Source organism: Cervus elaphus, chromosome 23 (assembly GCF_910594005.1).
Source record: "Cervus elaphus chromosome 23, mCerEla1.1, whole genome shotgun sequence".
Classification (NCBI taxonomy): domain Eukaryota; kingdom Metazoa; phylum Chordata; class Mammalia; order Artiodactyla; family Cervidae; genus Cervus; species Cervus elaphus.
Window position 1 is genome coordinate 57,628,477 of NC_057837.1, and position 16,836 is coordinate 57,645,312.

The following is a 16,836-nucleotide window of genomic DNA, read 5'->3' on the forward strand; positions in this document are numbered from 1 at the left end:
GCAAGTGGAGGCTGGCCTCCTTTGCCGACAGGTGAAGCTGTCCTGGAAAGGCAATGAAATCAGGCTTCGCCCAGGTGCACCTCAAGTACTGAGGCCAACGCACACCAAATAAAAACAAAGGAGCCCTTTCTCATGTGTAAGCATAATCTTGTCTCATTAGAAGGCAGGCCTGCAAACACAAGGACATTTTGTTATTCAACTGCTTTTTTCCCCAAGTACATGATACTCTAAGAGCCAAGGTATTTTGTTTCATATTTATTTGTAAGCAGAGCCATCCCGACACTGCTGAGGCAGTTGTTGTCCAGTCACTAAGTCGTACCCGACTCTGCAACCCCATGAACTGCAGCATGCCAAGCTTCCCTGTCCTTCACCATCTCCCAGAATTTGCTCAAATTCATGTTCACAGATGCCATCCGACTCCCTCTGTCGTCCCCTTCTCCTCCTGCCCTCAATCTTTCCCAGCATCAGGGTCTTTTCCAATGAGTCAGCTCTTCACATCAGGTGGCCAAAGTATTGGAGTTTCAGCAACAGTCCTTCCAATGAATATTCAGGGTTGATTTCCTTTAAGACTGACTGGTTTGACCTCCTTGCTGAGGCAGTTGGTGTCACCAAAGAGCCACTGGATCAGGACAGACACCTGGCTTCCACTACCAGCTCTGCCATCATCACCACAGGGGCATTCAGATGCCCCTGAATGATTACCCCACCCCCCACCCCCTGAACCTTTCCTTCTTATCTGCAAAAGGAAGGCCACAACCACAAAATCTTGGTCTTCCTTAGCAGACAATCACAAATCAAAACAAATGCCCAGGGTTAGTTATTACTTTAAAAACCACTCCTCTGATGGGGGAGGGGTGAATCTTTCTGAAAGAGATACACTTATGCTCACCCATTCATATTTAATATCAGAAGGCACACCTACACTGTACATCTGACTGTCGAGACTATTTTATTCAGGAAACGATGTTGCTGCCCCAAATTTATTTCTGTGAAAACTGGGTAAAAGTCTCATCTACTGACAACCGTGCTTAAATGTGTCACGGGCAAGGAAATCAAGAGGTTAAAAAAAAGTCAACTTTAAAAAGGGAATAAAAAACATCATTTGCCCTTGATTTCAACAGAAAAACTCAAACCACATGAATCCAAGGAATGCTGAAGTGTCAACATCCTGGGTCCCCCTCCCTGACCAGTGCGCTGCAGTGCAGAAGGTTTGGGGACAAGAGCCAGACAAGCAGGATCTATGTCTTGGTTTTGTCACCGGTCAGCTTCGTGAGCCTGTGGTCACCGGAGTCATTCTGGTACAATGGGGTAAAAACAATGCATTCCACGCTGGGCAGGTAACAGAAATTACATGAGATAATATGTGTGCAGACCCAGCACAAAGGAGATCCTCAACAAATGTTGGCTCCCACCCTCCTGATTCCTCCTGGATAATAACCTGATTCGAGAGTCAGGTCTTGCAGGCTCAGAGAGAAATACACAGGGGGACAGCCGGTGTGGGCGCACCCTAATGAGAGAACCCAGAGGATGCAGGGAACAAGAGTCTGCAGAAATCATGAGATAATGAAACACCTTATATCTTTCCAAAGAGGTGAGTCATTTTCTTTCAGGTGTCAAATGAATAGCCAAATGTATCACAATCAAAATCCGTCAGGAAAAAAGTCAGCCAGATACCCATTTCAAATGAGGAGTAGCTTCTAATGATGCCTCAGAGCCCTTGGTGACAGTCTCCTGATACTTGAAGGATTAACACACACTCCCCCAGAGCTCCTCCACAAATACAAAAGGCACTGCTCTATCCAGAAGTCCTAATGAGCTCAAAGTTTATTCCATTTCTAAAATACATTTAAACTCAAACCCATCGCTTACATCTCCTTAATTCTGAAATCCAATTCTCAGTTTGGGCACTCTACCAGCATCTTTTCAAAAGTTGGACTCTGGAAAATAAATGCACTCTCAGACAGAAGGGGGGAAAAAACCCATCAGACATGCACAAAACTTGCACCCTTGAATACACTCCAATTTCCTCAGCCTTCATCTCCCTTAGCTTTTCACAATCAGTAAAGTGCAGTTACCAATCATTGGAAATGACATGAGCTTAATGTCAGAAATCATTTAGCTTAAATAAGAAAATAACTCCATTTAGCTTTCTCCCACAAAGTAAAATTAAGTTTGTTTAGCCCTTTTTTTATTTATTGCCAAAGGGCAGATTTAATTTCAAGGGAGTGAAAACCCAACTCATTCTCAAGTGAAGTCTGATGTTACCACTTTAATTTTGCTCTAACTACTGAGGCACAAAGGCTGTAAGTATTAAACTAAAGAGGCATTAATTATGGAAAAACAATAGGTGAGTGGGACCCACCGAGCTTTTTAATCAGAGGGTAGGGAGCTGGGGGAGGGGGGATGGGGATGCTTACGATCTACCTTTGCTATACTGCAAACACAAGCTTGAAGAGATCCCACTGACTCTAGGGAGCCTTTTTAGCCCACCCTTCAGGCCTTCATTCTCAGAACTTACCAGATACGTTAATCGAGGCCCCTGCATCAATGATCCCACTGTTGGGCCTCACGCAGTACCTACGCGGTGCCGTGGTCTTCACTTTAAAACACACATTTCGATCTGTCGGGTTGCCAAGCTTCAGGTTGGTGGTGACAACATCGGTGAAGGGACCTGCAGAATAAGACAGGGACTGGTTGGGGATCCCATGAGGATCATGTGGAGGAAAGACTGATTTATGGTACGGGGTCAGGGTGGATGTGGAAAGTGGTTGACCCACGATCATTTCATCATGACACATAGGAGAGATGGGCTGAGGCTGACGCACCAACAGTGACAGCTAAAACCCACCAGTCTCATCACACCACCAGGCACCTGGCCTAGTGAGTGTTCCAGCAGACAGGGTCTCTCTGATACCTCACAACTTAACCGCCAGACAAGAACACTGAGGCTTGGGAGAATGTACCACTTGTCTAAAATTTTCACGGTAGGTAGTGGTAGCGAGGGTCTGCAACCAGGCAGCCTGAGTCCAAGGCCAGCTCTTAACCTATGCTGAACACCGATTTCCACAGTAACCAGATGAAATCTAACAGAGAGAAGGTAAAGGACTAGACTTGGGTCCAAAATGATGATCAAAGGCAGAGTGCCAAAGGCAGCAGATGCAAGAAAGACTTCAAGGTATTAGTGGTCTGTAAACATAACCACCACCCCCCCCACACACACACACACACTACAGTGATGCTACAGTGAGGTCAGAGTCCTGCGGGGCAGCCCACACCTAAAACAGCACGTTCACTTTTAACTACCAGGGGTACTGGAAGATTGAAACGAAGCTCAGTGCCCTGAGGGTATTTTTTTATTATTATTTATTCATTTTCTACTTTATTAGATTTTTTAATTAAAAAAGTAAAACATGCTTCTTAAAACAAGCCAAACAATAAAAGATGTCTAAAGAGGAAGTTAATAAGCTTTCCCCTGTCCCCTGAGGTAACTAATATTAACACTGTGGGAGATCCATCCACATCATCTATGCTTACACAAACTGTACATACATACATGAGTGTGTGTGTGTGTGTGTGTGTGTGTGGTAACAAAAACGGGATCATACTACTCACATTACTCTGAAACTTCTCTGAAACCTGACCCGTAAGGTTTATAAAGGAGTTAGGTGGGAGGGTTGAACTATACTGTCTCTTAGGTCCTTTTCAACCCCTTTTCAAATGTACATCTTTTCACTGTGTACAGCAATGGTGTCTTTGTGCGTCTTCCAGGCAAGCTCTTTACTCCTATCTTTACGTTCACAGGGAATTCAGAGATGGGGTGGGGAGGTATATGTGCCCCTGTGCTCACAAACTAAGAAATACACACAGTTGGTTCATCTGCTCCGTAAGAAGATCCGCAACAAAGACATTTACATCTGTGCCTCTAACATTTTTCAATGAGACTCTGAGCTTCTGAGGACAAGAATGATACCTTACCAGTTTTCACATCTCCGACACAGCGCCTGGCATCTAGTACAGGGATGGGGGCTGGGGCTGAGAGATGGAGACAGACTGAGAGTCCTTCACCAAGGAGGAAACTGCCTCGTGGATTACCACCAGCAAAATTAAAATCTCAGGCTGCTTTCTCGCCTCTGGAGGTACTCTGGGTATGAAAAATCAATCTGATATGGGCTTAACAAATATAAATTAAGAAATCAATAACGGTGAAAAGAAAGAAAGGAAAAGAGACTCAATTCCAAAATAAAATAAACTACAGCCAGTTCTGCTAGAAAGCTTATTTTGAAAATGTGAATCTGTTTCAATGTGATTGATGTGCATATTAGGGGGACAATCTGAGCATAAAATGAATTTCACATTTGCTTATGTGTGATTTTGTCTGCAAGAAACGCTAAGTGATCACAGAAAACAACATCCAGCTGAACTGAATGGCACAGAGATACAGAAAACACACAACTACACACATCTCCACAACGACCACCTACGTGGGCTCACTGTGCGGCCCTCACAAACTGTAACTCTTCCAACAACCACTTCCACAGGCAAACGTCAGTTTTTCCTGGTAAAGCATCATATTTATTGCAGTATTTATCTATTTCTGAGCCATTTAATGTGTGCTAAACTGTGCTTCTGCTTATATTAGGTTCCCATCTTTATGTGTTTCTGTGACCAACAAAGCTTTTCAGTGTTACGCTTCTAACCTTGTTCCTTCCTCTTAAGTCTTACCGTCTTCTGTGCTATTTTGTATAGGATGGCGATTTTTAGGAATGCATATATCATATTATAGCAGGAACTACCATACTACTGGATTATCTATAGTTTTGTAGTTACTTATACTAAAAGCTACTTCCATTCTTTGAGCAAAGACACCTTCAAGAATGAAATGGCTAGGGAATTTCCCAGTGGTTCAGTGGTTAAGACTCCAGACTTCCACCGCCGAGGGTGATAGTTCAATCCCTGGTTGGGGAACTAAGACCCTACAAGCCACGTGGTGAGTTAAAAAAAAAAGTGAAATGCCTAAAAACAATTTCTCCATTTGCTTACCTTTCCCATAAGCCCTGCCTTTAACCCTCTGGCAGCCAAACTGGAAGCCACGAGAGGGGGGCATTCTCCAGGTCCAACTGTGGCCAGAGGTGGGGTGTTCTGTCTCCCCTACTGACCACCACACAAAGCCTCTCCCTACAAGCTACGTCACCCCCTTACTGAGGGTGGGCACCCTGTGGCTCCAGGGGATTTGCAGCCACAGTGAGGGAAAGCCAGCTGACCACGCTGCGTCCTTGTATCAAGCTGTTGGCCTCCAGGGAGAAACAGGACACTTGGTGCTGAAGGCAGCACCTTTATGCGGGATTATCCAGGGCTACACTCTTTTCTACTCCCCAACACATGCAGTCTGGCTCAGAATGAAGACGGAGGAAGTTTTCTCCCAGTAAGTCTCTTTGCTTGAAATGGTATCACTTCAGCAAGGGTAAAAAAGAAAAAAAAGAAAACAAAACACAACTATGGTTTCCTGGAATCAAAGAAAGCAATTAAATAAGCACACAAACACAGCTCAGACCTACACGGGCACGATCACTATGTACATACATTCTTTGGCCCTCACATAAAAAGGGCCCACTACAAGAACTCCACATAAGCATAGCTCCAGCTCTAATAGCCCCACATTGCTGGGGGGAAAGGAGAAGAAAACAGATTAAAAAAAATGTAGCCATCTGAAAGAAGGTGAGCTTTCAAATACAAAGCCTATGGGGGAACAGTACTCTCACTGATAATCTGAATGTGATTCATAAACCACCAGGCCTTACAACTTTCTAGATACAAGCTGAAATCTGTTCGTTTCAACAAAATTCTGCCTCAAGAACACGGAAGCATCTTCAGATCAGAATGCCAAGAATTCATAAGAGCCCGCAAATCCACATCCACCACCCCACCCCGCCAAAGAACAGCATTTTCCAAGGTGGTTTGAAGCATACTAAGCAGAAAACAGAGATTTGGCGAGATTTCACTGTGATGAAATTAAGAATATGCATTTCCAACTCAGTTTCCCCTGTCCCTTCCTCCTCCTGCTGCCTCATAAATCAGAGTCAGGGATAAGTTTAAGTGCGTTTTTCCTCAGCAATGACCTTTTCTTCTAGGTAGTCCACAAAAATAAAGCTAATTTAACTGCGGACACTAATCTGCTTCTGGAAACTCCACTGGTTAACCTACTACACAGCAATCTAAATAATATTTTAACCTATATGATTCACTTAAAAAGTAGTCTAAACTATTAAAAAAACAAACATTATTTGTAATAAACAAGTAGAATAAATAAATATACCAGATTTCTCCCTCAACACTCAGTCCTAAACCTTTAAGTATTAGAGACTTCTTGGGCTTACGTAAGCCCTTTTTTTAATCTAGAGGAAACAATACCAAAAATATATGCAAGTGAACAACGTCACTGATAAAACAGCAAAGTCTAATGTGAAAAAATCAAGACATTCTGTAAAAACAGGCCAACCCTTCAATCCACACTCTGGACAATTCAAGAATTTTACTGAAAACAAATTCTACTTTATTTGAATAATTACAGGAAATAAACTATGTTAGTGTTCTCCTTTTCTCCTGTATTAATGAATTAGAATACAAAAAAAATCCCAATAAAAATGATGTAAGAGCTTGTGAGCATCATTCAGATTTTTACTAGTCACTTTCCTTTCATAAAACTGCCATTTCCATTAAAGCATTATGTAAAAATGGGATTTTACTATACCAACATGGGTGTTTATCTCCAATGAACTTAAAACACTGCTTACATAGTAGAGTCAATTTTACAAATGAAATATTCAAAAACTAAACTTTCTTCTTTTAAGAGATGAAAAAATGATTTGGTATCTCCAGAGCTGAAGTGCATTCATGTAATCATTTTTCTTTCTAATCTTCTAGTCTTTCAGACAGTTATGCAGATATTTTAAGAACATCTAAAATGTGAAATAGGAGGTCCCCCTAAATGAAACAACATGAGTTTGAGAGAAATTAGGGATATTCCTTAAAGTCCTAATTTTTTTTCTTTTCAGCCATTTGAATAATGTTCTTTATGCCCTATATTATGCATATTCATCTGTGAAAATGCTTGTGAGTTTGATAGATGCTCATGAATAGCATTAACTAACTTGAATTCGAATTCTGTAACATGCTTTAAAATGTATTAAGATAAAACTAAGCACAGTATAAACCATTTCCTCACTCAGGTTCAGTTTATTGTCATTTGAAAGTGTATATTTTAAGACACGAAGAAAATCTAGAATTGTCCTGTCTTAGAAAGTAAATAACAGAATATCAGCAGAAGTATGCACAGCATTAAAAGTAAAAGCAGAAACCGTGAATCTTTCAGTCTTACAGAAATGGAGTCTCATAATTATAAAGCTCTGGTTTTAAAGGTCAAGGAAACAAAGTCACAAGCCAACAAACTTCTCAACAGCATGACATAAGATTTCAGCTAGTGGCAATTTCATCAAAAATGGCTGGATAAACTTATCAATCAAGAAACACAAGAGCATTTTGTGGAAAAAACATTCCATTAAATCTTGAAAGATTTTACCAATATATGCATGGTTTAAGTATTTCCTTTCTGTGACCATTCACTCCAAGATCCATGGAAGAAAAGACTATAACAAAACTCTTCCTTTCAGAAAGAGGAAACAACCATTTTCATAAAAGAATGACCTAAGCATTCAGGTCCCAATGACTTTTTAAAAGGCAACAGTGGAAACACCAAGTGAACTCAAAACTCAATCTTGACCTTACTTAACTTTGTAACTTTAAGCAGATCATATCACCCCACATGTAAAGCGCAGGACATAATTTAAGGGGTATTAGTTTTACTTAACAATTCAACTAGAAAATAAAGATACACACACACAAAACACTATAAAACCCCTAGAAGATAACATAAGAAAATCTAGATATCTTGGGTTTGACATGACTTTTCAAAAGATACAACATGGAAGGCACAATCCATGAAAGAAATAATAAGCTGGACCTCATTAAAATTAAAAAGATTTGCTCTGCAATGGATACTGTTAAGGAGAATGAGAAGACAAGCCAAATACTACGAGAAAATATCTGCAAAAGATATATTTAATAAAGAATTGTCACCCAAAATATATAAAGAAAGAAAAAATATATATATAAAGAACTCTTAAAATTCAACAATAAGAAAACAAACAACCAAACTTTTAAAAAAATGGGCAAAAGATCTGGACACCTCAGCAAAGATGATATACAGAAGGAAAATAAAATCTACAGATAGAAAAAATATACAAATGAAAAGATGCTCAACATGTCATTAGGAAATTGCCAATTAAAACAACAAATGAGATACCAATACACACTTATTAGTGGCCAAAATTTTAAACACTGACAGCATCAAAGGCTGGCAAGGATGTAGAGCAACAGTTCTCATTCCTCACTGCTGCAAATTCAAACCTCTGGAAGACAGTCTGGCTGTATTTAAAACACCCACACACACACACACAAACTCAATATACTCTCTTACTGCACAAACCAGCAATCACACTTCTTGGTATTCACCCATGGGAACTGAAAACCGACATGCACACAAAAACGTGCACAAAGATGTTGACAGCAACTTTATTTATACTGCCAAAACCTGAGAGCACCAAGATGTCCTTTAGTAGGTAAATAAGCTGTGGGACATACAGACCATGGAGTATCATTTCACACTAAGATGAGCTATCACACCACAAAAATTCAGACGCAGATGAGTGTTAAATGCACATTACTCAGTTAAAGAAGCCAATCTGAAGACTATACCCTACATAATTTCAATTATATAACACTCTGGAAAAGGCAAAACTATGGAGATAGCAGTTTCCAGGGCTTATGAAGGAATGGAGGGATAAACAGACTGAGTACAGAGGGCTGTCAGGTCAGTGAAACTATTCTGTATGATACTACAATGGTGGATAAGTGTTATTACACATTTGTCAAAGCCCACGGGATGGACAACACCAAGGCTGAACTCGGACTTAGACCATGGACTCTGGGCGACAAGGACATGTCAGTGCAGGTCTATCAGTTGTAACGAATGCACCACTCTGGTGCTGGACGCGGACAGCGGAGAAGGCTGTGCGTGTGTGTGGCCAGGCGCAACTCTCTGCTCCAGTTTGCTGTGAACCTAAAATTGATCTTAAAAAATAAAGCTTTCCACCCTGCCAAAAAAAAAAAGAAGCACCCTCAACATCTCAGATATTAAGTATCACTGATTTTAATAGATATTATGTGGATATAACTGGATAAAGATAAATGAACAAAGATGCTGTGTTTTGCTTTTCCTTTTCTGGAGTTCATGAAAATTCTGGTGTTGCAAATAAATATTCTTCCTATGTAATATGTCTCCTGATGTAGTTACAATACTTTGAAACTCAAACTGTGTGTTACCAAGGAAGTTACATACCAATTTGATATATTATCTATCAGGTCTCAGCTTTCCAGATATAAACTTAAAGAGTTATTAGTTCCATACCAGTTTTTTTCACACTGCATAAAAAGAGCTTTTTTATTTTATACTCTTGCAAACACAATTTAGGTACATCATCTCTCTTTTCTTCAACCCTTCCAAAAAACATGTTACCATATTTCACTTCAACTCTGAAAAGATTACCTTCTGGGAAGGTAATAATCTGTCTCCAGAAGCCTAGGACTCATGATGGATTTTGTTAAGACAATGAAATTATGCTTGAGGTTTCAATACAACAGACTCTGTGTATGGGGAAATATATTAAAATGGGGGAAATGGACACTCTAAAGTAAAAACTAGTTGGATATCTTACAGATGTCTTCAAAATTGATCCTTTGACAGTCTGTTTCATTAAAGGTGTCCTACTGCTTCCTGCCTTCCCAACCTACCTGCAGTGCACCAGCATTCTCATTATTCTTCTTGTTTATGTGAGGCTTCCGCTTTCAGAATGTAAACTGCCAAGACAGAGAGACTTTTCTTGTTCACTCCTGACCACAGGTTTCCAGAGCATTTCCAGACGTAGCATGGATGCTCAATAAATGTGCTGAAAGATGAGTGAATGGCCATGCCACACTTCCATGTTTTAAACAAGGCTTTCACTCTTCCTGCACGCTCCCTCCTGGACGCACCACCAGGCTCTGGGTGAACCAACATTGAGCTAGCTGCTGCTCCCTCTGCATGACTGGCCCCCTTTTCATCTTCTGCACAGGACTCAGAATCAACTGACAGTTTACCTGTTCCTTTCCTGACTGCTTCCCACCTGGAGAGAACCTCCACACAATTCAGCACTGGGTGTCCTAAGCCTAGAACCGCGCATACAGCACACATAGTGAAGGGCTTACTAAGTGTGTGCAGCATGACTGAATACCAGCTTTCCTCAGAGGCAACCCAACCCTGATTCTGACATGTTTCCTGAAAAAGAATGCCTCATCCATAACTTCGCTCTGAAACCATGATATATCTGTGCTGACCATACACAGACTGAAGGTACTATTAATAAAAATGTTCACTTGTGTCAATAAGGCTTCTGTCACTATTATTCTATGATAATTTTGTTTAAAGTTGTCCCTCTAAAAAATGAAAAGTAGATTTCATAGTAACAGATATTCAAAGAGGGTAAGCTCCTAAATAACCATGAATTCAAGAGTAACAACACTGGGAGATTTTTTTTTTTTAATCTATTTTTTTTTATTTAATTCTTAGCTCACACATTAATTCAATGTTTTACAAACAAAAACAAAGCTTTGCAATTAATGTGCCTTTACTGGCAGACACTGGATTCCAATATTTCAGCAGAAAGCCTTATTATGTATCTCTGATTCTGAAAGCACCACAAATAAAAAGAACCCTACACACACACATAACTTTCCTAAAGGAATCTTAGAATGCAAAGTGTTCTAAATTAATAGAGCAACCAACCCACCTGATATCCCTGGGAAAGAGCCAGCTGTTGAGAAGCATCACGCCCATTATTACAGCAAGAGAAATCAAAACCCAAGAATATTCACTAATGATGCCATCAAAGGCACACTAGACGTTGGCTTGATTGAAAAAAGCACCAACCTTTAAGGCTGCTTATTCAACTCACTAGTTTTCTAGCTCCTCTGGAGCAAAAAGAAATAAAATTCAGTCTCCCATCAACTCCATGGGTGGGAAACTACACCATAAGGCACCCTACTGTAGTGTAAGAACTCAGTGGATGAAAGTACTATGGAAGCGTAAGAACAAACTCAGGAAAGCTCCCTGCAAAAGATAAAAAGCTGGACAGCAAGGAACAACCACCTAAGAAGTGGAAGGATATTTGGAGCTTATGTTAACAGACAAGCAATTATTCAGGACATATAAAGAACTCTTATTAAGAACAAATGTGTCAAATTCTTATGAAGGAATTCTACACACAACAATTGAAAAGAATGAAGATCTGTATTTTAACAACAGGTGGTCTTAAAAACATGTTAAGTGATACAAACACCATAATACCACATTAGGTAAAACGGCGGGGTGTGGGGGGGCGGGGTGGAGAATAGTTCACACTAAATTCCTCTGAAAAGTAAAGAAGAAAGGAGCATGAATGGGCAGATGTGGAGGGCTGACATGTCTTCAAATTCTTGGTGAAGCTTATTCATTAAAGAAAAACTTCAAAACAGGTCTAAAAATTATTCACATTTAGTTATTTTGTATTTAGATGTTTATTACATGATCTGTATTTTTCTGTAATTGTATTTTTTCCACATGAAAAGAGCTACAGCTTATGTAAGAGCCAGACAATGTTCTGAGAGAATTTTCTTCTTGCCTAGAATGCTCTGTATATATAAAAATACTAGAATCCTGAATTGTGGAGTTTCTTGAAAACCTATATATATACACACACACAAACATACACATCAATAGCCATTCTTATGTTATTTTTATAAAAATCAAAGTAATTATTTAAAACATGTTTAGAGCAGCAGTGGTCTCATTAATTCAAGACAAAAACCCAAACCCCAAATTCTTATAAAATCTATTGTAAAAACCTTGAAGACTATAATAAAGCCTTTATGCACCTAGAAATAAGACTAGAAGCCTTTACATACCTAGAGATAAATTCTATGACTACTTTTGTTAATGCAACACCTCTTTTCTAAACAGAAAAATGGCAGAATGTTTACATAAGAGCTGAAGTTTTGTACATTCCATCAATACACAGCACTAAGACAGATTATGGTACACCAGTGAAGATTATTTTAAGGTGATGGCACACCTGTCTAGTGTGAATTTTGTATCAGTTCTAAAAAGATCTTAGACTCAATTTTTTTCAATACAGAATCTTTTCTCCCACTAACAAAACATCTAGTAATTTTTCTCTATTTAGAAGATCAAAATTTGTGATTTAGAGACATCATGAAAATAAACAAAAAGGTAAGCAATACTCTACTGAATTAAAATTCTACTTAAATAATAGGGGAAAAACATGACATTTTTTTCACACAAAGCAGGAAGAATCAATTCAGAATTATGCCCAAATGAGAGAGACATGCGTGATTAGAGAGCAAGGGGGTCCCAATTTCTCACGGTCATGGTTGTGGCTGTAACTTGACTGAGTTATAAATTAACAGTTCAAGTCGAGTGCTGAGAGTCAGTATCAGCAGAAGTAAAAATTTCCCCAAAATGTTCAACCTTTAATGGAGACAACAGACAGCATACGAACAGCTGCCACACCAAAATCAACACATCCCAATTCAAAGCAAACACACACTTAGCAGTCTGCACCTCCATGGTCCAACATGAATTTTCAATTTGTGAACAATGAGAAATAGCAGAATGCGGTTTATCAGTTAGTATGTAATCTGCTTTGGTTTCCTTTTCAACAGAGAATCTAAGTGGCTATACCAGTGAAAACAGATTATCAACCAGGTCAGCAGCTTCTTAAACAAATTCAAGAGGCCAGGGAAAAAGGCTATGAGACTTGGATGAAAAATATCTTCTATTTTCCTCCTTCTCTGCCTTTGGAAATCATATTCATTCTTCAAAGTTTTGCTCAAATGCGTTCTCTTTTGAAAAGGCTTACCTAATCTCTCAGTTGGAAAAAATTATTCCTTCCTATACTGTGTTCTAACAATACGCCGATGATGACCAAATTTATATCCTGACCCTCTCCTCTGTTGTCCACTTGTGGCTGTAATAAGCATCTTAAGTTTATCATGGCCAAACAGCAAAGCCCCCTTCCCCTCACCCAAACACACTGCTTCCCGTCTCAGGAAAACGAAACTGCCATTCACCAAAAAGCTTGGGCCAAAAGCAGTTTCCTTACTTTTCTCTCTTCCCCTCCCGTTCCACGTTTAACCCTTCAGCCAGCTCCACCTTCAAAAGAGATTTGGGATCTGAGCACTTTTCATTCCATTCTCTTCACTGCCACCACGCTGGTCCAAGCCACCGTCTGTTGGCCTGGGTCAAGGATAACTGATGGATGATGTATGGGTGGACAGATTATCAGATAACTGTGTGGAGGGTGGATGGATAATGGGTAAGTGTAGCAGCCTCATGGCTTCCACATACACCACCAACCACACATCTAAATAGCCTACTTTCCTCACACCAGCCATGGTCTTTTAAAAAGACTCCTGCTCAGAATCCTCCATGGCTTTCCAGCTCAGAACAAAATCCAAAGTCCCTCCCATGGCCTGTCTACCGGGAAGGTGCCTCCTTCCTCTCTGAGCCCACCACTCCTCTGCAGGCATAATGTCTCTGCCGCTCCTTGAACATACCAAGCTTATCGCCACCCTAGGGCCTTGCACTTGTCCTTTCCTCTCTCTTGAATGTTCTTCCCCCAAAATGTGTGCACAGCTTGCACACTCACTTTACACAGGTCTCAGTTCCAATACTGTATTGCCTTCTCAAAAACTTGGCCTTCTCCAATTGCCCTCTATAACAGAAACCACTTCCAAACCCCTTTAAACTTCATCCACCGTCCTCTCAACCCCATTTAGCACCTACCATTATCTCAAAGCATATTCTACATATTTCCCATTCTCTTATTTAGTGCCCATCTCCCCCACTAGAAGATGAGCTCCATAAGGCAAAGGTCTTGTCAGTTCTTTCATCTCAGTCTCTCAAGCATCCAGAACAAAATTCAGCACAGTGCAGGCATTCAATAAGTAACTGATGACTGCACAGTCCAGGTACTGTGCTAGGCCCTCAAGCTCAGAGACGACACTGCTCTCCTGCACAGAACCCTGAAGGGACAGAGTCAATACACTTGGAGAGCTGTCCCAGGACCCAACCAGAAGTAAAGAGCAAGAATCTCTGGGACTGAGGCTCTGGAATGATGTATCTTGAAAAAAAAAAAAAAAATTATCCAACTATAGTGACATTAGTTAACACTTAACAGGTCTATTCTAAGCACTTTATATGCATCAACTCACTTAATTCTTCTAACACCCAGAAGTGAAGAATTCGAGGCATGGAGACATTAAATACTTTATCCTAGATTTTCAGGTGGTAGGAGTCACATCCAGGCAATCTGGCCCCAGAATTCACACTCTCAACTGCTGTGTTGTACACGACCTCTCACTGCACAGAACACCATGTGGAACTTAATATATCAAGTGTTGTGTAAACACAGGAGGGTGTGGAGGGCGGGGAGCCGAACACTGAGGGGAAACCCCAGAGCTTGAAAAGATGAAGGAACACACTTTCTGAGTTGAAGGAAAAGTGCTGGTGTAAGCACCGTGTGGTGTGATCAAAGAACAAGGGGGTCTTGGAAAAGGAGACCATGTGGCTACAGTAGAAGGGTCTCAGGGAAGGGGATGAAAGGAGAGATGGGGGGAGGGGTGATCACGTCTGCTTATGCTTTTTAAAACCTTGTAGTTTAAAAATAAGCTGTAAAACCTCATACCTATACAGTTCTGGCAATAAGCTCTACAGGAGAAAATGAAAGGAAGAAAATTAAAAGTGATTCTAGGAATGTGGTATGATGAAGGAAAATGGGCTTCCCTCTTCTCTTCATGGGCTCTAAACAGTATCCACTGCCTCTGCCAGCATCCAGGGAAACCCAGACATAAGAGGAGATGTACTCACACAAGTCTGAGTGTTTGAACATTTCAGGTGTTTAAAATGGAGAATAAAAGCTGAGACTGCTTTAAAAATAAAAAAAGTATGGCCCAATTTGAAAGCCTGTGATGCTGGCCTAAGAATTCTGAACACTAACCTATAGGGTTGAGGGAGCCAACAAACATTTCCAAGTTTAGAAAAATAACTCTGACAAGTGTACGCAGAGTGGCCTGAAGGGTCAGGGAAGGAGACAGTATATTAGAGCCAGGGGGACATGGGGCAATAATCCTACACTCAGGATATGGCAGTGGGGAGAAGCGGAAGCAAAGGGGTACAGGAGACACTGCTGAGGACAGTAATTGAGAGGCGAGTGGGATGGGAAGAGAGGGCAGTGAAAGACTGGTTTAGGATTCCTGGCTTACCCATGTGGGTTCAGGGGCCACTCCCAAGACAGGGAAGGCACATTTGAGATCATAAGTCAGGAACGCAGCGTGGAATACAGTGAGTTCTGATGTATTTTCATGACAACCGATAGGCAGGAATGTCCAGTAGGCAGAAAGCCTCAAGACCAAGATATGCTTGGATATACAGCTTTGGAAGTTTTCTGTGTAGCAGTGAGAGTTGAAAGGACTGTGAATGAGATAACATACAAAGAGTGCTTAAATGGAGAAGACAGGACAGAAGCTTGGGAAATGTCAATATCCAGTAATCATGATCAAGGGCTAGGGAGTTCACCAGAAAAGTCAAAGGCGAAAGTCGCAAAGAGAAATGGGTGAATTGAGAACAGTTTCAGTGGAAGGTAAGGTATGAGAACTGAAAGGAAACTAGATGTAAACCAGTCACTGGGATTCACTGCTTCCAAAAATTTAGTTGTGACATAAGACTGGGTATTTGCTTAAGCGGGGGAAGATCTGGAGGAAGGTAGTTTCTTTTCAGGAAGGGGAAACTTAAGCATGTTTGTAGGCACTGGGAAAGCATCAAGTAGAACGGAAATCTGAGGCACCAGGAGGAGGCTGACTAATGGAGCAAGACACCACAGGGATGGAAAAGGAATGCAGTGAAGCATGCTGCGTGAGAGGTGGTGCCGAGTCTCTGAAACAGGAGGGGAAGATGGTGGAAGCACACGTTCATAGAAGAGAAAGAAGTGACCAACCCTTGGTAGAGTATCTTAATACTGAAAGTCAGCTGCACACAGCAGGCCTTGTTGACGGGTTCCACCGTTCCTTTCCACAGAAGGCGGTCTTTTCTTTTCCCCCTCTTCACCTTTCTCGACACTCTCAGACCTGGACATTAACTCCCTGGAAAGTGCCAAGCGCCGTGCATCATGCTGAGCACTGGGATCAGGAGTAAAGAAAACCATCCAAACGGGCAAAGGCCTTGCTGGCAAGTGGGGAAGGAAAGCAAGGAACCAAACGCAGCTGACTGTGCCAAGTGCAGGGGCACAGGGCACAGGCATGGCGTGTGTGGACAGCGTCAGGAAAACGACCTCAAAGACACGGAGGAGGGAGCGGTGGGACAGAGGGAGAGGTGAACGCAAGAGCTCTGGGGCTGGGGGAACCAAAGGCCAGAGCACAGGCATAAGGCAGGTGATGCTGAGGAGATCAAGGGCACAAACCAGTTTCCAGGTGTTGTTAGAGAATGCAAACTTCATTCTTTTGGCAATAGGTGAACAAAAATTTAAGATTTTTATGAAAGCAAGAGAGAAACTGAGATTGGCCCACCTGAAAGAGCCATCAGTACAGAGACAAGCATAAGGACTCAGACAGGAAGACCAGGTAAGAAACAAT

At 41.1% G+C, this 16,836-nt stretch overlaps 1 protein-coding gene across 2 annotated transcripts in view; it reads right to left on the reverse strand.

The window, feature by feature from the left end:
- Positions 1 to 16,836, reverse strand: part of VAPB (VAMP associated protein B and C) — a 47,052-nt gene that overhangs the window by 19,716 nt on the left and 10,500 nt on the right. For both annotated transcript variants that reach the window (XM_043883349.1, XM_043883348.1), the window contains exon 2: positions 2,519 to 2,671. In XM_043883349.1, coding sequence (XP_043739284.1) covers positions 2,519 to 2,671 — 153 coding nt within the window. The remainder of the gene's footprint in view (positions 1 to 2,518; positions 2,672 to 16,836) is intronic.